We start from the raw sequence: 23,044 nt of genomic DNA on the forward strand, positions 1-23,044 counted from the left end.
ATCAATCTTCACCTTATCCCAGTGTCACTTAGTAATGACTATTGAAATAAGTGACTAATGAAGAGCTGTTGTACCCCTTTCTTGTTAGCTCACTATGCATAGTGCAAGATCGACTGCCAGTAGCACCTTGGAACTCATGGGTGATTCCTGCCACTGATTTCATGCAATTTTTTTATAAACAGATTCCACAATGTTCAGTGGCCCCCTGTCTGACAGTGCATGGAATCATCTGGTCTTGGTTCAGTTGTGGTTGTTGCTTCGTTTCCACTTCACAGTCACATCACCAACAGTCAACTTGGGCAGCTTTAGAAGTACTGAAATGTCCCTGGTAGATCTGCTCTCCATGTTCACAAGTCACTGAGCTTTCCTGGCTGCCACATTCTGGTGTTACCGCTTCCCTACTGACAACACAATACTCCTTGCGCCCTTTTATACTGGCAGGCCAATTCCGCATCATAGAAGAATGTTCGGATATTGCTGATCAGATAGTGTACAAATACAGAGTGGCAAGATTCCTAATCTTTTTTAACTTTTAGATATAGAGCTTTAATATCCTCCCCTCTCTCTCCCTCTCTCCCCCCCCCCCTCTTTCTGTGTGTGTGTGTGTGTGTGTGTGTGTGTGTGCGCGAGAGAGAGAGAGAGAGAGAGAGAGAGAGAGAGAGAGAGAGAGAGAGAGAGTGAATTAGTTAGTTTGTAAATTGCTGTAACCTATAAAAGCACAATTTAATACAAGTGGGATTACATCCACCACTGTTGGTTTAAACACTTTATCAGTACTGGCTGCAATAGAAGTGTGAATAGTAGATAAAAACAACAAGACACAGCAGATAATTTAATCAGAATATTTACTTACATATCATTCTGAAAAACATCAATGTCACTCCAGGTATCAGATGACACTGGCTGAACAAGTACCATGCGAACATGGCTTCCAAACTGTGGCTCAGGACGGAACAATGGAGCACACATCTGATTGCTCACACACTCAATCTACAAAAGAAAGTACTTCATTAGCAGAGCCAACATAGACCAGAAATACAAGAGGCTAAAACTGAGTTAAAAATCTCAAATGACTGGAGGGATATCTTGTGAAAGAAGAGTGGCATGCTTTTTTAAAATAAGTGTTAGGTAAAATGGATATGTCATGCTTTCAAAATTATTGGCTCACCTGAGACATTACCAGTCTTATTCATAATAATCAACCCATGCAGCAACCTTGAAGTTACAGAACAGTTGAGCAAATGGGGTTAAAACAGTTATAAAATGTTCTCAACTACAATGTAGGTCACATGAAAATGATTATCAATGGTTACAACAAAAAAATTATAATGTTAATTTTTTAAATAAAATATATTAGTGATTTTTCTAAATCTGAACTAAACATAGAAAGTCTGCTGCCTGAATACTGACAAAATACAAATGTCACTGAATGCTTGGAGAATGACCAGGTTTTGCTCACATCAAGAAATAGGCATGATAACTATGTCCAGTCCTTTGCTGCAAATATTAGAAATTAGAGATGTGCTCTCACTACCATGCTTAAGAGATGAGCCATGAACTTGAAACTGAATGCACCACTGTGATAACTGGAACATCATGATTGTAGCTATTTGGTCCAGTCACAAAGCAGCAGGTCTGCACCCAAATCCCCCCTATGATGATTGTGCCAGAAAACTACAGAGAGCAAGGAATGGAACTAAACAGATAACATTAAATTTCTGGACTGCAGATGGAAGTAGCAGCACATCAACAAATGAAAATCAGACACTAACCATTAGGTGAAATTCTCAAGTATTATTTTCATTGCTTTTGAATGAGACCCAGGAGAATTAGTAAAAAATAGCTCTTTGAAGCGTGTTTTCTTCTTCCAAAAATTCCAAAAAAGTACCTTTTAATGGTCACAGAGTAGGCAAAACAATTGTCAATTGGGGCAGGGATAGGGGGGAGGAGAAGTGATAAATCCAGACACTCACACATGCATCCTAGAGCCCACATTTTTCAGATATGATTTTCTTCTGTTTGCAAAAGTGAAAAAAGACCACTGTGACTAACAATAAATCATCAGATGCCATTTTTCACACCTAATCAAGTGTTTCTAGGCTATTGACTAAATGATATACTGTGGAACTTTCACTAAGCTCAACTGGAGTACAAAATTTAAAGAAGAATATTTTGGACAGAGAAGGATTCCAGGCTTTTGAAAAGAAAACATTTCCATTGCTTTAATATACACATTAACTGGAGAGTGACTTTTTGCCATATTTTTACCTTAGGGATGTCACTGTATCTCACATGTTAGTGCAGCTGACAATTAATACACTCATTTCAAGTTAGGTGGTTGTTAAGGAGGCTTTCTGCCACATGAAGTGTGTGACATAATTTTTCAGTCACTATTTACAACTTTTTAGTTAAGTTGGATGGATGACATTCTGTGGGTCAGAGTGTGGAATGTCCAGTAGACAGGTTTGAGAATTAGAAAAGGAAAATTGATGGGCTGAAGTTAAATACCATTGGAATTAGTGAAGTGGGTGGCAGAAAGATCAGGACATCTGGTAAGTTACTACGAACAGTATAGTGAAAGCATTATCATAGCCAAGATAAACATGAAGCCAACACCACCACAATATCACAAGTTTGTATGTAAAATAGCTCTGCAGGTGATGATGAGATTGAAAGACTGTATGATAAATAAATAAAAAAAAAAACCTATTCAGACAGTTGAAGGAGATGGCAAATTAATTGTGATGGGAAGCTCAGATTTGGTAGTAGAATTGTGATGGGAAGCTCAGATTTGGTAGTAGGGAAACGAAAAGAAAGAAAAATAATAGGACAACATGGACTGGGGGAAAGAAATGAAAAACAAAGTCACTTGCTAGAATTCTGCACAAAGCATAATTTAATTATCACTAACATTTGGTTTAACAATAATGTAAGAAGGTTGTATCTGTGGAAAAGAATATTTAAAAACTACATGTTAAACTGTAAGATATTTCCAGGGGCAGGTGTGGCCTCTGACCATAATTTATCGTTTAAGAACTGTAGATTAAAACAGAAGAAATTGCAAAAAAGTAGAAAGTTCAGGCACTGGTACCTGGATAAATTGAAGGAACAAGAGGATGAGTTTATTTATTATTTAGATTATTCAACAATTTTTTTATAGAAATGGTGTGAAATGAATCAGTGTACACGATATGTAACTTATACATTATTAGTTTTAACATTGATGAACATATTATTTTTCAATCTTACCCACGCAACTACACTTAAAAACTAATTCTTTTAAGCTAGCAGGTTTAAAATTTGCCTATGGAAAGGAAAGAGCTGTCCAAAGAAATAATTTTAGATTAAATGTAAAACTTGTTTTGTTACCCGCCAGTCACTTTGTGTAACTGTGTAAATGTTGAAAATTATTGTTGATGCATACTGAACTTCTTTCTGAGCCACAGATGACAGCTTTAATAATGGCTAATAAAGGTCATTTTCTCTTCTAGTGTTATAAGCATGGGCGCCACTATTCTTCTCATATTGTGATGGATTATTCATGATAAATTTCATTAATGAGTATGTATATACTGTGAAGAAACAGCTAGAATTCCAAACTCCTAATAGAGGCATCTACAAAATGACTGCAGGTGAATACAACACATTTTTCTTACTGCTAGTTTTTGTGCATACAGTACTTCCTTTCTCAGTGATAAGTTACCCCAGAAAATCATTCCATAAAACATCACTGGTAGGAAATACATAAAATGTGTTCGGCATTTGGTTCATTTGTTTCAAAGACTAGTAATTCTGAGAGAACATTAGGCAACATTTGCCTGAAACACAGGAAAGGAATACAGTGTAAGACAAATGGGTAGCTCTGAGAGATGACATATAAGGGGTAATCAGAAAGCTTCCATTTGAATGTGTTGCTGCAGTATAAAGGCAACACTGTGTAAGAATGATGTTGGTACATATCAAAATAAGCACCAATATGTAAGCAAAGAATCAGTGTGGTATTCATGTCTTTCTGACGTCTGTGTAGTAAATACAAAAATGTGAGCTACGGTGACATTATTAACAAATGCATTCGGACAGGAATAACATGCTGTTATTCTTTCCTTGGCTGCCAAAGGACAAACAATGGTAGACATCCATCGGAGAATGAAGAATTACTATGGGACACCACGTCTGTCAAACACCACTATTATGCACAGTGCTGCTGCTTCGTAGTGAAGCACATACCCCTATCACAAATGTCACAATGCAGTAGGTATGCAAATTCAAGTGGGAGAGACCCGAGCACCCACCCTATAGTCCTGATCTTTCTTCATGTTAATATCATGCTTTTGGTTCCTTATGAAAGGCCTCAAATGGTCGACGATTCCTCTTGGGCGAGAATGTGCAGCAGGCAGTCACAGACTTCTTTACAGAACAGGATATCGTGTTTTACCAAATGGGCATCTTCAACCTGGTGCATTGATGGGATGATTGCCTCAATTCTCACAGCAATTTTGCCTGATTGACATATCGATTCTGGACTGCATGGCCATGAGAAGGAAACTTTTTGATTGCCCCTTATAGCGAAGGTAGCAGAGGATCAAATAGGTAAGAAGAAAATGCCTAGCAGAAATTCTTGAATAACACAGGAGGTACTGAATTTAATTACTGAAAGCGGAAAACATAAAATTGTGTCAAATGAAAAAGGCAAAAAGGAATGCAGATGTCTAAAAAATGAAAGCAACAAAAAATGCAAAACGGCTAAGCAGGAATGGCTAGAAGACTGCAGGGCTTTAGAGGCATGCATGACTAGGGGAAAGATAAACACAGTCTATACAAAAATTAAAGAGATCTTTGGAGAATAGAAAAGTAGCTATATGAACATCAAGTGCCCCAAGGCCTAAGCAAAGATGGGACATCTGGAAGGTGGAAGGAAGATATAGAAGTGCTATACAAGGGATATTAACTTGGAGGCAATATAACAGAAAAGGAAGAGGAAGTAGAGAGGGATGAGCTTGGAGATATAATACCACAAGAAGAGTTTGACAAAGTTCTGAAAGACCTAAGTCAAAACAAGTCCCTGAGGAGCAGGCGACAATTCCTCCAAATTATTAAGATCCTTGGGAGAGTCAGTCAAGGCAAAACTGTTTAACTTGAATGCAAGATATGTCAGAAACATGAAATACCCTCAGACTTCAAGAAGAATGTAATACATTATTCCTATTAGAAAGGAGGCAGATGCTGACTGTTTGGAATACTGGTGGACCATCAGTTTAATAAATCATGGCTGCAATATACTGATAGGTGTTATCTATAGAAGAATGGAAAAAGTGATAAAAGCCAAGCTCGGGAAATATCAGTTTCAGTTCCAGGTATATATAGGAATACAGGAGGCAATACCAATCCTACAACTCAAGGCAAACCTACAATTATAGCATTTGTAGACTTACAGAAAGCTTTTGTCAATGCTGAAGAGGCTACACTCTTTAAAATTCTGAAGGAAGCAGGAATAAAATACGCGAGTGAAAAGTCATTTTCTGCACATCCAGAAACCTGGCTGCAGTTACAAGAGTTGAAAACTATGAAAAGTAAACTGTAGTTGAGACGGTAGTGAGACAGAAGAGGAGTTTCCAGAATGAGATTTTTCACTCTGCAGCGGAGTGTGCACTGACATGAAACTTCCTGGCACAACAAAACTGTGTGCAGGACCAAGACTCGAACTCGGGACCTTTGCCTTTCGTGGGCAAGTGTTCCACCAAAGCACGACCCACGATCCGTCCTCACAGCTTCAATTCTGCAAGTTTCAAGAAGAGTTTTTTAACATCTAATTTAAATCTAAGTGTTAGGAAGTATTTTCTGAAGATATTTGTCTGGAGTATATCCTTGTACAGAAATGAAATGTGAATGATAAGTAGTTCAGATACGAAGAGAGTATAAGCATTCGAAATGTGATGCTACAGAAGAACGCTGAAGATGAATTGGGCAGATCAAATTACTAACGAGAAGGTACTGTATCGAATACGGGAAAAATAAATTTATGGCACAACTTGGAGGGGGGGGGGGGGGGGAGGGGGGGTTTAAGGGTGTGGGAATTGTAGAGGGAGACATAGGCATTAATACAGTAACTAAGTTCAAACAGATCCAGGGTGCAAATGCAATGAGAGCTAATCATGTTCAATAGATCCCGCGGATGTGAAACAAGTCCGGGTATAAATTAGTAGTGGACAAGAAAATACAGAACCTTAATCTGTACAATTCATTGACAATAAACTATCACTATACTGCTTAATGCTAGTCATGTTTAGGCTAGCCAAATTCCAGCAAATTAGAAAGAAAGTGTTATTTTGAAAAAAGTCTCTTGCCTCCTCAGTAATAACACTAGACTGTATTTGACACATTTAGTGGGTAGCTTTTATACAGCCAAGCTCTCCCCTCGCCTCTCTCCCCTGCCTTTCCCCAGCCCCCTTAAAAGAAGCAACAGTTCTTAAACCACTTAAGATATTTCAAAGCATGTAGTTCAGGACTTGCGCCATGTAATATACGCACTTCATTTATTACACTTATTCTCTGGCTCATCTATTATCCACTCATGTTGCCTTGTGTTTCGTCACAGTGTTATTAAATTGCTAGATGCACTTCAAGTCACTCTTATGCCTGTGACCATTAGGGCATTGGATTGATTTAACGTCACCACAAACCACATAATCTTCTGGGGGCAAGATGTCAGTTGGTAATGGTTGTTGGAGCCATGCAAACAGCTGTAAATCTACTATGTGTACATACAATTACTGCATACAGTCTCATAACACCAAAGAGGGTTCAAGTAAAAACTCTTCCCTACATGCAATGATAAAAAAAAACTAAGTGTTCTGAAATATGGGAGGGAATCAAAGGTAAATGTTATTTATAATGATAACAACACGGGAAATGATTGCCGAGCATGATAAGCATTTAGACAACATAGTATACATAAACAATGTAATGCAGACTGTACAAGCAAAATATCAATGATAAGACTGCTAACAAAATTTTTTTAGAACATGTAAGTGCAAAGACGAGGCTCTGAGTGGTGCAAAGAGCAAAAAACCTGAGATTCAAAGCAAACAAAACATACAATGTGCTCTGAGGAGGCTATGTTTACAATATTCCCCAGAGCAAAATTGTTAAAACCAGGAGACATGTACAACACACACCATCTTCTACTAACTGTGAAGCATGGCCCAAATTCTTTAATAATTTTGGTGATCATGTTGTGGTGGTCAGTGAATCTTACAGGCACAATGAAATGAAAGTGTAACTTCTTTAAGGGTATGGGCTTTCATTCTGTTGGGTATCAGTCTTATCATTTTTATTGCAATGCCATACTGACCTTTCCATTTTTGTATGTAGAGTTAAGTTATATCATTGTTGATTACTTTTTGAAGTAAAAGTAGACTAAATAATGCTTGTGCATGTGTTTCTATCATTTACAAACCAGTTATTAACAATTTATTTTTATTTTTTTGATTTTCTGGTCACAATACAAATTTACAAGGCCTTAAACATTTCTTTCAGTTTTATTTATGTACACCTGAACACATATTGTTAATACAGAAAAACTTAATTTATTGATGAATTATTTGAAAAAGTTGGTTTTTCTAAACACTTACAATAAAATCCTTGGATTGTATGTTATCTTTGGTGGGAAGTTGTTTAAAATTTTAGAATTAGTTCAGTTGCGAAGTTACAAGCTGGAGTTTGCCTATAATTTTGTGTGGCACAATGGCTTGGTGCAAGTCTTTTAATTGCATGACACTTCAGCAACTTCGTGTGCCTCGCCTATACCAGAAATCATATCGGAAAAAGAGGATCTACAGATTAAAGTGGAATCCAAACTATGGATTGTTACTTGTGAATCTTCACATGACTGAGATGTTAAAGCTAGGTTAAAGGCAGACAGAGAAACTTCTCTGGTTCAACCACGATTTGATAATGCAACCTCATGCGCTTTACCACAACACCATCAGACCTGATTAAGTCAGTCACAAAAGAAAAAAATTGTAACAAACATTGAATAAATTAAACATCAAAAATTCCAGAATGGAAACACTGTGCCTCATTCTATGTCAAATTGACAATTAAGAAGCTGTCTGTCTGCATGAACTGCCACCACCAAACTGCGGTTAAGAGGTAGCTCAGTTGCTGAACATGCTACCCAACATGGTGTGCTTCACGTTAATGACTGCTTCACAGGCAGTGCCATCTAGATTCTTCCCACAAACAAGAGCTTTTCTAAATTGCACAGGTGGGAACTCTTCCTGCAATACACTCTTTGTTGCTGTAACCCACCTGGCCTCAACCTTTACTAGTCCCTGTCCTTCACCTACCTATCCCCTTCCTTGTTCCCACTCCAGCACTACAAGAAGCATTATATCTCAACAATGCACACCCATAGTGCTCTCCTCTTCTCTACTTCTCTCTTCTCTTCCCATAACTCCTGCCCCTCTTACCCTCAGCAGAGCCTCCTGGCACTGCACCTAGCACTTCTGTGCTGTCCTCACCATGTCTCTGCATACTCTCACAGGTAGCATTAGCATCCTCCTCCACCTCTATCCTGTTTATCCCCTCCTCCCACTTCACCACTCTTCCTCAGCCCCGCTACCCGATTACCTACCCGATCCACATGCAGTTGCACCATAGCACTCAGGGAGAGTGGCCATGTATGTACGTGTGTGTGTGTGTGTGTGTGTGTGTGTGTGTGTGTGTGTGCGCGTGAGAGAGAGAGAGAGAGAGAGAGAGAGAGAGAGAGAGAGAGAGAGAGAGAGAACTTGGACGTGTTTTCCGCTTTGGAAAAAGGACTTTGTCTGAAAGCTTACATATTCAGCATTCTTTTTCACTGTGCCTGTCTGTGACACAGCAATTCCTCTTATTGTTGTTGGAGCATAAAGTAAAGTGTTTGATAAAGAGAGAAGAAGATCAGTCAAAAAATTACTGAAATCACCAATTCCACTAACAGCACACAAAAATACAGCTGAGTTCAAGTTTATAACAGAATGCTTACAATGAACTTTTGTTGAGATCAATGATACAAAAGATAAATAAAAATTTGTTGTGCTATTTGTTCTCAGATGTCTCTCATGACATTGCAACACACCCGTCACTTTGGAGTAAGATGCATTTAAAACTGTTGACTGAATTTGTTTAGTAGTCGCGAGCAGTACAAGAAACATCACAAAAAGTAATTGGAAAGCCCATGGAACAATTTTAGAGGACCCTACTCAGATACTCTTTGCCACATACTCTACAGTGGATTGTGGAGTACATTTATGGATGTGGGGCAAGCATCATTCCTGAGAGGGGAGTCCATCTTCAAAGATGATGTTCATGCTCCAACAGAATTGAAAATGTTTCCAGATTCAATGAGCATGATGATTAAATTAGAGCCTTCCTTGGTCTCTTATGTACAGGACTGTAATGTGACCGTGGTTTGTTCTGGAAAAACAGAGACTGCTGGCCCACCATTAGTACCTCTCGAGAAATTGGAAAACCTTCTATGCAAGGAATGGTGAAATATCCCTTTGACCAATATTCAAAATTTACCCATACTTTGATCAGTATACAGAGTTTTGTTGTTATGGGTGTTGAAGCTGCCATTATGTAAAATTATGTGTGTAATTACATTATTTTGTCTAGCTGCTGTATACATGGTGAGCCACAACTATCGCCACCTAGAATAACTCCGAAAGTATGATAGTAGCTGAAAAGTTTGTGGGACAAATGTTGCATGGGACAACGGGGGCCATAATATGACATTGGTTTTTTGTTGCTAGGTGGGGTCGCTTCACAGATATGAAGGTCAACTCTTTTTTTTTTTAATATATATAAAAATGGGATGCTATAGTTTGGTACTTATTTTCTGATAGCGGGTATCAAGACGAATCCAATGATGTGTAACATTAATGTCTTTGAAGGTCAACGAAGGTCAAAAAGGTGGCATGAATGTCCATTTACAGAAGGTATTCGAAATGATGACCATTGGTATCAATGCAATGCTGCAATCTCCTTATCACGGATCGAGTGATATTCCTTATCGCATCAGCACTTATCGAAGCACATGCTCTGACAATACTCTCTCGAATATCATGCAAACAGTAAATATTTGCTGAATACACCATATCCATCTAACGTGCCATTGACATGTAAACACCATTCGATGGTTTCGAAATACAACATTAATAGGAATGGTAAGACTAGTATCGTCAAATCAAGCGAATGTGAATGATGTATTCCTTCGAAGAACAAGTCGATATGCTTCTCATTTACGGAGAATGCCAATGAAATTCAGTGAGAGCTAGAGCCTTATACACTGAAAGATATCCTCAACGTACTCACCCTTCAAGTCATACATTTAAATGTGTGTATGATAAATTGAGAACAACTGAATCTTCAACGCATCGGAAACATACCCGACAAAGGAAAGTTACTAATGAGGAAACGGAAATCGGTACTCTTGCCACTGTGGTTCGAGATCCTTGTGTTAGTTCGCGTCACATCGCAAGGGAATCTGGCATGAGCCAGAGTAGTGTTGTTCGTGTTCTGCATCACCATAAATATCATCATTACCATATCAGTCTCCACCAAGAATTAACTGGGACGGATTGTATGTGCCGCACTGAATTCTGCCGATGGGCTCAATTTCAGATTCAGAGGGATGAAACATTTATTAATTTGATTTTATTTACTGACAAGATTACATTCACGAACCATGGAAATGTTAATTTGCATAACATGCGTTGTTGGGCAACTGAAAATTCATTTTGGCTGTGGCAAGTTGCACACCAAAAACTGTGGTCGGTGAATGCATGGTGTGGGATTCTGGAGGACAGAATTATAGGCCCCTATTTCATTGAAGGAAATCTTAATGGTAGGAAGTACACCACATTCCTGCAATAAACATTAGGTCCGTTATTGGAAGAAGTACCTTTAGGAAAAAGGAACAGAATGTGGTATCAACACAATGGGTGTCTGCCACATTTCGTGCTGATGGCTAGAAATGAGTTGCAGAGACAATTCCCAAATTGTTGGATTGGGCGTGGAAGAGATGTGTCGTGGCCAGCTCGTTCACCAGACTTGACACCTCTGGATTTTTTCTTATGGGGATGTGCAAAAGACATTGTTTATAAAGACATTCCAACTACACCTGAAGATATGCGGGAGAGAATTGTCAGAGCATGTGTTTCGATAAGCGCTGACGTGATAACGAATACCACTTAATCCCTGATAAGAAAACTGCAGCAGTGCACTGATTCCAATGGTCATCACTTAGAACACCTTCTGTAAATGGACGTTCATGCCACCTTTGTGGCCTTCATTCACCTTCAAAGACCTTAGTGTTACACATCATTGGATATGTCTCAATAGCCGCTATCAGAAAATAAGTACCAAACTTGACAAAGTTGACCTTCATATCTCTGAAGCGACCCTACCTAGCAACAAAAAACCAACTTCACATTACAGCCCCCGTTGTCCCATGCAACTTTTGTCCCACAAGCTTTTCAGCTACTATCATATTTTTGGAGTTATTCTAGGTGGCACTAGTTAGTGACTCACCCTGTACACTGCACTAGACAAAGGAAGTGGCTACTTGGATGGCAGAGTATCTGCGGAGTGCACGTGGCGGCCTTTTATACCGGGCGATAGTTTGAGGTCCTCTGATGAACAATCACCAGTCAATACGCAGAGAGTGAAATCAGGCCATGTACAGAGTAAAGACACTTAGATTGTCAAAAATTTAACAGTTAATTGTCAACTGTTCATAACAAAGTTCCTGAATTTACTGCCCTTCCAGGGATGTTGTAAAATTCAGATTATTCTTGGAACCGAGAACTGGCTGAAACTGGAAAGACAAAGCTCTGAAATATTTAGCAAGGCATGGGACATATATCAAAAAGACGGATCTCAGTTGAGCATATTGTTTGTTAATTGTATTTCCACAGCTTCCTTGATCACTGAATCCCAGTAGGATGGGGCTGTGCTCAGAACTTTAACTTTCCCATAATTCATATAGTAACCAGTGGAAATACAACGTTCAGCCACTGCAGATTTATTGGGCTGCAGTAGGCGAGTGTATCATTGGTGGTCAATGCAACGTTCTTTTACAGGGTGTATTGTTTTGTTATATACCTTCTACCACACTCATAAGGAATTTTATATATACCAACTTTGATAAATAGCATATCATCCTTCACATATCCCAGAAGAACTGCCATCTTAGCTGATGGAAGGAAGATAACATAAACTTTATGTTTCTTTATTATTCTTGCAATTTTTGAATAAATATTTCCCTCACATTGTAGAAAGCATTTACATTTCATATCTCTTTCTTCTTGCTCTTTTTTTTTGGTTCGTCTGGCATTTTTGCTTGCAGAGATCTCGTAATTCAATTTTTTGTATATCCATTCTTATGGACTATTTCTTCCAAGTGTATCAGTTCACTCTGTACGCTGTCAGCATTGGACACTGCACGAGCTCTGTGTACTGAAGTTTTGTACACTCATTGTTTGTAAAGGATGGAGGCAGCTAGACACCTCCAAGTATAAATTGCTATGGTTGAGCTTACAATACATGCAATCTCCTAAAAACACATCTTCCTTTTGTCAAAACATTTCTTCAAAAATTGCAATTATAATGAAGAAATATGAAGCGGATATGGTCTTCCTTCCACCGGCTAAGACGGCATCTCTTCTGCGATCTGTGAGGGTTGATCTGTTTTTATGAGAGGTGAGTGCACAAGAAAGCCCTGAGTGTGCTAAAAGGTATATAGAACAAACAATAGCACTGTAAAAGAATGCTGCATTGAAAACCAACTATACACTTGTCTATAAAGCCCAACATATCTGCAGTGGCTGGACATTTCCACTTCCACTGGCCATTCCGTGCAGTACAGTAAAGTTAAAATACTTGCCACAGCCTGATCCTACTGGGATTCGGTGGCCAAGGAAGCCACAGAGATACAATTAGCAGACAACCTGCTCAACCAAGATGAGGGTTTCCAGCTGTACAATTCATGGAAACTTTCATTTCATGTCAGTGTTCTCAAAGGAAATATTGTTTCAAGTCTCCACTAATTGGCATTACAACATATACCTTCCAAAACAATCAGCCAAATACTTTATAAGCACCATGGTCATAAGCCACCCGCTTCTGAAGCCAATGCTAACTGATGCCTGAGGTGGAGTAAAGAGTGACATCACTGCACAGAAGATGACTGGAAACGATTGAGATCAAGTGATGAATCATGCTATACCCTGTGGTAATCCAAATGGAAAGGTTGGGTATGGTGAATGTTCTGGCGTAATCACGAACACCGGAACAAAGAGGTGGAGTGCAAGAGCAGAGAAAACTGTGAGGAAACGGTGGCCAATGGTATGCGGAATTGGACTGCACCGCACCTGGTGTACTCCCTGCAACAAGTGCATATAAATGACGTTCCTGCTAGCCTTGGCCACCCAGATCAGCCCGAGTCTGCAATGAATGTTGGTGCTACACTGTGATCCGTATCAAGTGTTTCCTTAGACTCTGGGTATAGCACGAATTGTACTGTTTTCATGTTGGCTCTCGGTAACGATATTTGCTATAGTCAAGTTAAGTATTGTCAGTTTGCTTTCTGGAAATAAAGCTACTAATGTTATTTGTTTGAAATTGTTGTATAGCATTCTGAGAATGCTGCACCCTGTAGGCACCCTATAAGCAACGAGTGGGCAAGATCCCACAGTGAATGGCTGGAAAATGTTACCTGACATCCGTAGTGGCAACAGTGAAGTATGGAGGAGGTGGTGCTATGGTATGTGGGTGTTTTTCATGGTTAGTGGGTGGTTCCCTTATTGCACTCATGAAAATGCTAATTGGCAGTCGTCAGATGCCAGCTAAGTAACAACCCTTCTAAATCTGCCCAAGTTGACTGTTAGTGATGTGATTGTAAAGTGGGATAGGAGTACATTTTACAACACTGTATTCTGTGTACAGAAGAAGGGACATGGTGATTGCTTTTATCAGCATGACAATGCACTCTGACATAAAGTAAGTGTCTGTGGACAACACCATTCCTGTAATGGACTGACCTACCCAAACTGCCGACCTGAACACAAATGAATACCTTTGGGATGAGCTAGAACATCAGCTTCACTCCAGAACTCAGTGTCCAACATAACTACCTTCTGTGGCTTTGGCTCTTAAGGAAGAGTGGGTTGCAACTCCACAACATTCAGACACTTCACGTAATGTGTCCCCAGAAGAGTTCAAGCCCGCATAAAGATGATGGGTTGACACATCCCATATTAATGTCCACTAACAGTCCCGGAAAGTTCCTGTCACAAGTGGGACACTTTTGGGGTTCTTCTGTGGGAGGTTCTGGGTTTGAGGGGATGAGGAAGTGGCTCTGGTAATTTGCTTCCGGGACTGGATCAGACTCTGAATGTGGCTCCCCAGCAGGGATACGACTTCCTCAAATCCTGCCCTGAAATGAGATCCTTACTTCATGAAATCCTCCCCACTCCACCAAGAGTGTCTTTCCGCCGTCCACCTAACCTTTGTAACCTCTTGGTTCATCCCTATGAAATCCCAAAACCACCTTCCCTACCCTCTGGCTCCTACCCTTGTAACCGCCCCCAGTGTAAAACCTGTCCCATGCACCCTCCCACCACCACCTACTCAAGTCCTGTAACCCGGAAGGTGTACACGATCAAAGGCAGAGCCTCGTGAAAGCACCCACGTGATTTACCAACTGACCTGCCTACACTGTGAAGCTTTCTATGTGGGAATGACCAGCAACACAGGCAGACAGTGTTTGTTGGTAATGAGGATCACCCTGTGGCTAAACATGCCTTGGTGCGCGGCCAGCACATCTTGGCACATTGTTACAACATCCGGGTTATCTGGATACTTCCCACTAACACCAACCTGTCAGAACTCTGGAGATGGGAACTTGCCCTTCAGTATATCTTCCCTTCCCGTTACCCACCAGGCCTCAACCTCCACTAATTTCAAGTTGCCGCCGCTCATACCTCACCTGTCATTCAACAACATCTTTGCCTCTGTACTTCCGCCTCGACTGACATCTCTGCCCAAACTCTTTGCCTTTACAAATGTCTGCTTGTGTCTGTGTACATGCGGATGGATATGTGTGTGTGTGCGAGTGTATACCTGTCCTTTTTCCCCCTAAGGTAAGTCTTTCGGCTCCCGGGATTGGAATGACTCCTTGCCCTCTCCCTTAAAACCCACATCCTTTCGTCTTTCCCTCTCCTTCCCTCTTTCCTGATGAAGCAACCGTTGGTTGCAAAAGCTTGAATTTTGTGTGTATGTTTGTGTTTGTTTGTGTGTGTATCAACATGCCAGCACATTCGTTTGGTAAGTTACAAAGAACTTTGTCCATTCATCAGGACAATGTCGCATTCCCTTTGGTCTGGATGCACGCACTTATTCAGATGGGAAGGGCATAATAAAGTTATTGTATCCCCATCAGAGATAAGATAGCCACTACTGTTTTAACTGGCTCTTGATTGATTGATTAATTAATTTAGGGGGGCTAAGAGACTAAACGGCGAGGTCATCAGTCCCATGAATCCAAAATTACACACGGAAAAGAGAGGCTCTGCTAAAAGTGCAGAGGAGTCAAACTATAAAATGAGTAAGTTGAAACACACACAGTAGAAGGGTAGCCCAAATCTAAAACCTGGGAGAAGAGGGGGATAAAAAACTGGGCTTTGCAAGTGGGAGTGGTCATGGGTCCCAGATTGAAAAAACATGAAGAGAGGCCCCAACCACAACCACCCTGCTCCAGGAGTAAATCAAGACCTTTTATCTGAAAATAAAAACCACTTTAATCGACGAAACTGAGGGCCAGTTCAACCGTCCGTGAATCATCTGCTAATATTAAACTTAAGGGATCTGGAAGACTATACTTAGCACAAAGGGCTACAAGAAGGGGACATTCCATCAATATATGGGATACCACCAGTCTGGCTCCACAACCATATTGTAGGGTTGGTTTGTTACGCAAGAGGAAACCTGAGTGAGCCTAGTATGAACACTGCCTAAATAGCATAAGACAGTGGACTCCTTCCAAGAGGAGTGGAAGAAAGAGTGCCAAATCTCAGTAGACTCCTTGATTGTTCAGAGTTTATTACTGAGAGCAGTAGCACACCAGAGTCACACCACTTTTGGGCAAAGAGAGATTTGATGTAGATCTGCGTATCTGCAGCTGGAATCATGAAACAGAATGGGGTAAGTATCTGCTTCTCTGGCCAAACGGTCAGCCAGTTCATTCCCTGGGATGTCCACTTGACTTGGGACCCAGAGAAAGTCAACTGAGCAGCCAGCATGGCCAAGGGCAGAGAGACAGTCAGGGGTAGCAAAGACCAAAGAGTGACAAGAGTAGCGTTGGTCGACAGCCTGCAGGATGCTCATTGAGTCGGTACATATTAAAACACTGTGGAGGGAGGCCTGAGAAACAAAATGGAGGGCTCTGTGAATGGGTAGGAGCTCTGCTGTGAACACACTACATGATCCTGGCAATCAATGGTGTTCTAAGCCAGTAGGAGATGTGAAAGTGTATTCCGCCTTATCTATTGTCTTAGAATCATCAGTGGAGAAGATGGTGGTACCCTGGAACTCTGCAAGGATCGAAAGTACAAGATGCCAGAAAACCACATGGGTGACAGAGATCTTAGGACCCTGGAATAGATCAGTCCTAATCTGTGGTCTAGGCACCATCCAAGGAGTGTTATGGGAGGAAATACACAGGGCACGTTCCAGTGAGTGGAGATGGAGATCCTGACAGAGGGAAGTGAGATGCATTCCAACCGCAATCCCACCCTCGGGCGGTTATCAGGAGCAATACAGCCCTTGTTTGCAAAGAGGACAGGGGACACGGGATGGTCAAGGACTCTGCAAATGGTGATTGCATAAGAAACCAAGAGTTTGTCCCATCGTACTTGGAGAGGGGCAATCCCCGCTTCTGTGAGGAGTCTCAGCGTGGTTAGTGCAAAAGGCACCAATAGCCAGATGTACCCCACAATGGTGAACAGGGTCAAGTATTTTCAGAGTGGAAGGAGTCACTGAGCCATAAACCTGACTACCATAACCTAGTCTGGACAAGACCAGAGCACGGTAAAGATGGAGAAGAGTAGCATAGTCTGCATCCCAAGATGTGTGGGCCAGGAGGCAGAGAGCATTAAGTTTCCACATTGACATCATCTTTAGGTGGCGAATATGGGGCAGCTATGTCAACTTTTTATCAAAAATAAGATCCAAGAAATGGTACTGTGCTATAACATCGAGGAGTTGGTTGCCTACATAAAGTTCTGGATTGGGGTGTACTTTGGGTCAGTGAGAAAACTGTATAATCTGCATTTTAGAGGGAGAAAACTGGAAGCCGTGGGAGATGACCCTTGCAGAGGCCCGTCAGATGGCGCCTTGGAGCCGGCGCTCAGCAGATGCTATCTAGTGGGGGGTGCACCAGATGCCAAAACCTTTGACATTCAATGCTGGGGTAACCACAGGCCCAACAGAGGTTACAACCCCATTGATGGCAATGAGGAAAAGTGGGACACTTAACAAAGAAGCCTGTGGGATACCATTCTCCTGAATCCGAGAAGTGCTGAGTGAAGTGCCAACTTGAACACGGAAGAGTCGGTGGGATAAAAACTTGTGGATGAAAATTGGAAGAGCTCACGATAGCCCCAGTCATGGAGGGTAACTAAAATGTGATGGTGCCAACTAGTGTTGAAGCCTTACGTAGGTCAAAGAAGACAGTGACTAGGTGCTGGCGGTTAGTAATAGCCCATCAGATCCTTCCCAGAAGCCACACTGATACAGGGACAAAAGGCTGATATGGGGACAAATGGCCCCAGGATTCAAGTACCCAACATAATCGGCAGCTTACAAAGTATGTTTGTCAGGCTAATCAGGCAGCTGTTGAGAGACGTTGGGTTCTTTCCAGATTTAAGGACGGGGATAAATACATTGCCTTGCCACTGCGACGGGAAAGCACCCATGAGCCAAATGTGGTTGAAGGCCCTGAGTAGATGTTGCCTCTGGGTAACATCCAAGAGTTGGTGCATCTGATTGTGGATGGAATCTGGGCTTGGGGCCATGTCATGTGAAGAGGTGAGAGCCTGTAAAAATTCCCATTCAGTTGGTTCATTATAGGGTTCAGCATGGTACAGTTTGAAACAGAGGGGGGGGGGGAGTGTCTGTACATCTGTACAACTCTGTATTTCTGCCGGAGAAAGATAGTGAGATAGGAAGAGGATGCTAATGCTGCCGCAAAGTGTGTCGCAAGGTGTTCTGCAAGGACCACTGGATCAGTGCACAGAGCACCTTGGAGATTAAGAACCTGGACAGTTGACTGTAGGTGGTGGCCAAGAAGGCTGTGGAGCTTGAACCAAACCTGCGATGAAGAGCCATGTGTTCCCAAGGAGGAAATATAGTGCTCCCAGCATTTCTCTTTACTCTGCTTAGTAAGGTAAAGAGCCTTAGCACACAGACACTTAAAAGCAAGGAAGTTAGTCTTGCGAGAGGTCGTACTGGTCAATAACAACAGAGACCTGCGGATACGGGGACAGCAGTGACAGTAGCATGAAGAATAGTGGAAAAGATGCCCAGCATGGCTGCATCAAAGCAAATTGAGAGGGAAGTGTCGAAGTGCACAGCAGACGTATATAAAGGCAAATTGGGCCTGTGGAATGCCCAACTTGAAGGCCTGTCTGCCTGGTGGCGGCAGGGTAATGACAGAATCACCGGAAAGTGGTCACTGTCACAAAGATAGGCAACCGATGTAGGGAAGTCACGAGAGCAGGGGAGGAGACTGTGAGACCGACAGCAGTAAAGGTACCATGAGTGGCACTGAGGTGAGTAGGAGATTCATCATTGAGGAGACACAAATCGAAGTCTGTAATAAGTTCGTCAATTAGGAGACCCCTACCCGTTGAAGTGGCACTCTCCCACATCGGGTGTTGATAGTTGCTCCTCCACAGTGGGTGTTGAAGTCCCCGAGGAGGAGAAATGGGGGTGGAGAAATGGCGGCAGGAGTTGCTGTATTAAGACAGACAGTGCAACATAATGAAGTGGCCTACCTGGAGGGAGGAGACACTGAAAACAGTGAATGCAGGCATTGTTTGCATACTAACCACTGTAGATTCGAGGATGGTACGAAGGAGGATCCATTCACTAATGACATCGAAGCAAACCAAGGTGCAGACCCCTCCAGATGCTACACTGGGGGCACCACGGTTCCGACAGAATGCCCAATAACCACAAAACGTTGTAGAGTGGTCATCACGAAGTGCATTTCTTGAAGACCAAGACAGAAGGCAGTATAGGAGGAAACAAGACATTGTATTTCCAGTATGTGACAATAGTATCTTTTGCAATTCTATTGGATTATCATGCGGCAAGAGTCTAGGTTAGACATAAAGAGGCCGAGAGGAGGTCATTTCACTTGGTCAGTAGTTGTCACCAAAACGGATGGGATTACATCCATAAATAAGATGTCAGATTAAGGTTGCAAGGGGGGGAGATGGCACCTCATGGGGCACCAGGGTGGCTTTGTTGTGGGACTTAAGTTTCTTCTTCTTCTTCTCCTCTTTCGGAGGTGGAGCAGGGCAGGATACAGAGGGAGTACAGACATCCGCAAGATCAAGAACCAAAAGAGAGCGGGCGACCTTGGTGCGCACAGATGGTGTGTCTCATGGCCGAGTTGTGCTAGCTAGTAGGCTTCCAGCCTGAGAGGCACCGGGATGAAGGGTCCTGCGGGGAAGGCCAATCAACAGCAGGCGTCGAAGAAGGGGGGGCATTTCTTTGGCCAGGGAGGAGGAGCTATTCCTGGTGGGGAGGTTGTGGGAACTGGAAGGGAGGGGGAGGGGAGAGGGGAACAGGGCCGGGGTAGGGGGAGGGTAGGAGGGGAAAAGGATGTAACATATTTTTGGCGAGCCTCAGCATAAGACAGGCGATCCAGTAACTTGTTCTCTTGGATCTCCTATTCTCTTTTTAAGCTTGGAAATCTGTCGAGCAAGGGGAATGGCGGTCGTGCAACTGACACACACACAGGTGGTGGAACACAGGGGTGTCCCTCATGGAGTGGGTGTCCACAGTCACCACACAGAGGGTCTGCTGTACAGCGGGAAGACATATGCCCAAAATGCAACCACCAAAGGCACCTCATCATGGTGGGACATAGGTCTTTACGTCACATCTGTAGCACATAATCTTGACCTTCTCTGGGAGGGTATCCCCCCTTGAAAGCCAAAATGAAAGCACCGGTATCAGTGGGGTTGTCTTTATGACCCTTCTGCACTTGTCAAATAAAATGAACGCTGCATCACTCCAGATTAGCCCAAAATTCCTCATCAGTTTGCAGGATGACGTCCCCATGAAAAATCACTGGGGACCATATTACGAGATTGGAGAGTGGTAATAGAAACTGGGACACTGCCAAGATGATCACAAGTGCATATAGCTGCAGACTGAGTGACAGAAGAAGCTTTAATTAACAGGGAGCCCAAACGCATCTTACTGAGAGACTCCACTTTAACAAACTTGTCCTTGATATTCTCCACAAAAACCAATGGCTTTATGGCGGTGAATGTGTCTCCATCTTTTCTAGTACATATGACATAGCGGGGAAAGTGTTTCATCCCAAGACGGTGAGACTGGCCCTCCTCCCATGGTGTAACCAAGGAAGGGAAGGTTGCCGGGACATACTAAGCAGAATGATCCTTCACCATTCGATGAGAAGGTCATTTGACAACAGTCAGATTTTTGCAGCTTGATATGCTTCATGTGCCAAGGATCTGCCCTGACACCATCCACTCCGATCAGGGACTCTCTCCATGGCTGCCTGGCACAGCAGCCGCGAGTTCCGATGCTCCAGGAAGACAAGCAACCACCCCTTGGCATACATGGTGAGGGAACAGCTCACGTATCAGTAGTGTGTTCCCTTTGTTGTCAGGGGGGTCAGCCAGCTTCAATAGACAGAGAGGCTACACGTGCTGGTGACCTATCAGGGTGGAGGAGGGCTATGGCAGGGAAGGAAGAGGGAAAGGAAGGGGGGAGGGAATCCACACCATAGACACTAGGGAAGAAGATCATCTCCAGATGGCTCACACTAAAAACAGAAAATTTAGAAGTGGACATCAAACCTTAAGTGGGAACCTAAATGCCAAAAAGGATAAAAAAGAGCAGGCGGCAGGAATAAAAGTGCAAGCAATACAGAGAACAAGGTGGACAGCCAGGTCAACATAAAGCAGAACACCGAGCAAGGGGAAGGATAGGCAGCGGGGAAGGAGTGAGGATAGGAAGGGAGGAGCAGGGTGAAGGAAATGCAGCCAGGAAAGGAAGAGTGGGCTGCAATAGCTCAAGGCCCTGTGTGTGTACTGGCCTTTGATATCCCAGATACTGGCACTAGAACATAGCTGACATCTAAGCTGGCCCCACACATGTTCTATCATGAACAGATCTGCAGATTTGTTGTCCACAGGATACCCCAACACCATGCAGACAGTTCACACGTGATGTGTGAACAAGCACTGTCCTGTTGAAAATTAGCACCAAGATCCTGTTCCAGGAGAGGTAACAAGTGAGAATGCAGGATTGTACTGTAGTGCTGTCAAGAGTTCCCTCAATCACTATAAGTTGTTACTTGAAGTCATGTCCGATGGCCCCCCACACCATGACTCTGAGAATAATACTACTGTTCCTCTCCAAAACTTTGGAAGAATAGGAACCCTCTCCGAGTCACTACCATACTCACTGACAATGGTCAACCATGGAATCTTGGCAACAGTTTGCCTGTCCTCGTGTTCTCATGCAGCCCAACAATGGACCAGTGTCATATTCAAATGCCTGACAAATACTGGATTTGGGTGCTTTGACCAGATGGCCAAATGGAGACCCATACCCATAATGAGGCCCCTTTCAAATTCTTGACAGGTGCGGACAATGACAGCTCACATAAATATGTGGCAGCTCCATGTCCTTCACAGTGATCACTCAATATCTAGCTGTCCATGCACCTTATACACCCTACCAGTCATGGTAACAACAATAAACACAAACAGAACTAATGCAGACTGAGATTTTCACTCTGCAGCAGAGTGTGTGCTGATATGAAACTTCCTGGCAGATTAAAATTGTGTGCCGGACCGAGACTCGAACTTGGGACATTTGCCTTTTGTGGGCAAGTGCTCTACCAACTGAGATACCCAAGCATGACTCACAACCCGTCTTCACAGCTTCAATTCTGACAGTACCTCGTCTCCTACCTTCCAAACTTCACAGAAGCTCTTCTGCAAACCTTGCAGAACTAGTACTCCTGGAAGAAAGGATATTGTGGAGACATGGCTTAGTCACAGCCTGGGGAATATTTCTAGAATGAGATTTTCGCACTGCAGCAGAATGTGTACTAATTTGAAACTTCATGGCAGATTAAAACTGCCAGATTGAGTACTGGTAGAATTGAAGCTGTGAGGACAGGTTGTGAGTCGTGCTTGGGTAGCTCAGTTGGTAGAGGACTTGCCCGCGAAAGGCAAAGGTCCTGAGTTCGAGTCTCGGTCCGGCACACAGTTTTAATCTGACAGTAAGTTTCAGATCTAATGCACTCTGGTGGCCAGCCTGCCTGCCACAGACTCTAATAATTTATATATCCACTGATGATGTGTACATGTATGAAATTTCCGACCACATCTTCTGGTTGCTTCATTTTCTTTCTTTTTTTCCATTCAATTAATGCACTGTACAGCTTCAACATATTTACTCTTTTAAATAGCCCCACAAAAATAACAAATAGACATATTTTCAAATGTAGACACTGCAGAGAAATAAATTATTAATACTGAAGGACAGCAGATGCCAGGTCACCCACAGATGAGGCCAGTTCACCTCCAGCAGAAGATCCTACACTTGCAGCAGAGGACTCAACACCAGTAGCAGAAGGCTCCACACCGGCACCAGGACACCTGACACCAGGGATAAAAGGAGGATATCTAACCATAATGCCCTCATCCTTACAATTCTGGCTATACCTGTG

General features: G+C 42.5%; 1 protein-coding gene across 2 annotated transcripts in view; it reads right to left on the reverse strand.

Moving 5' to 3' along the window:
* Positions 1-23,044, reverse strand: part of LOC124596369 (dyslexia-associated protein KIAA0319-like protein) — a 147,585-nt gene that overhangs the window by 122,267 nt on the left and 2,274 nt on the right. For both annotated transcript variants that reach the window (XM_047135480.1, XM_047135479.1), the window contains exon 3: positions 854-990. In XM_047135480.1, the coding sequence (XP_046991436.1) occupies positions 854-990 (137 nt within the window). The remainder of the gene's footprint in view (positions 1-853; positions 991-23,044) is intronic.

Source organism: Schistocerca americana, chromosome 2, assembly GCF_021461395.2.
Source record: "Schistocerca americana isolate TAMUIC-IGC-003095 chromosome 2, iqSchAmer2.1, whole genome shotgun sequence".
Lineage (NCBI taxonomy): Eukaryota > Metazoa > Arthropoda > Insecta > Orthoptera > Acrididae > Schistocerca > Schistocerca americana.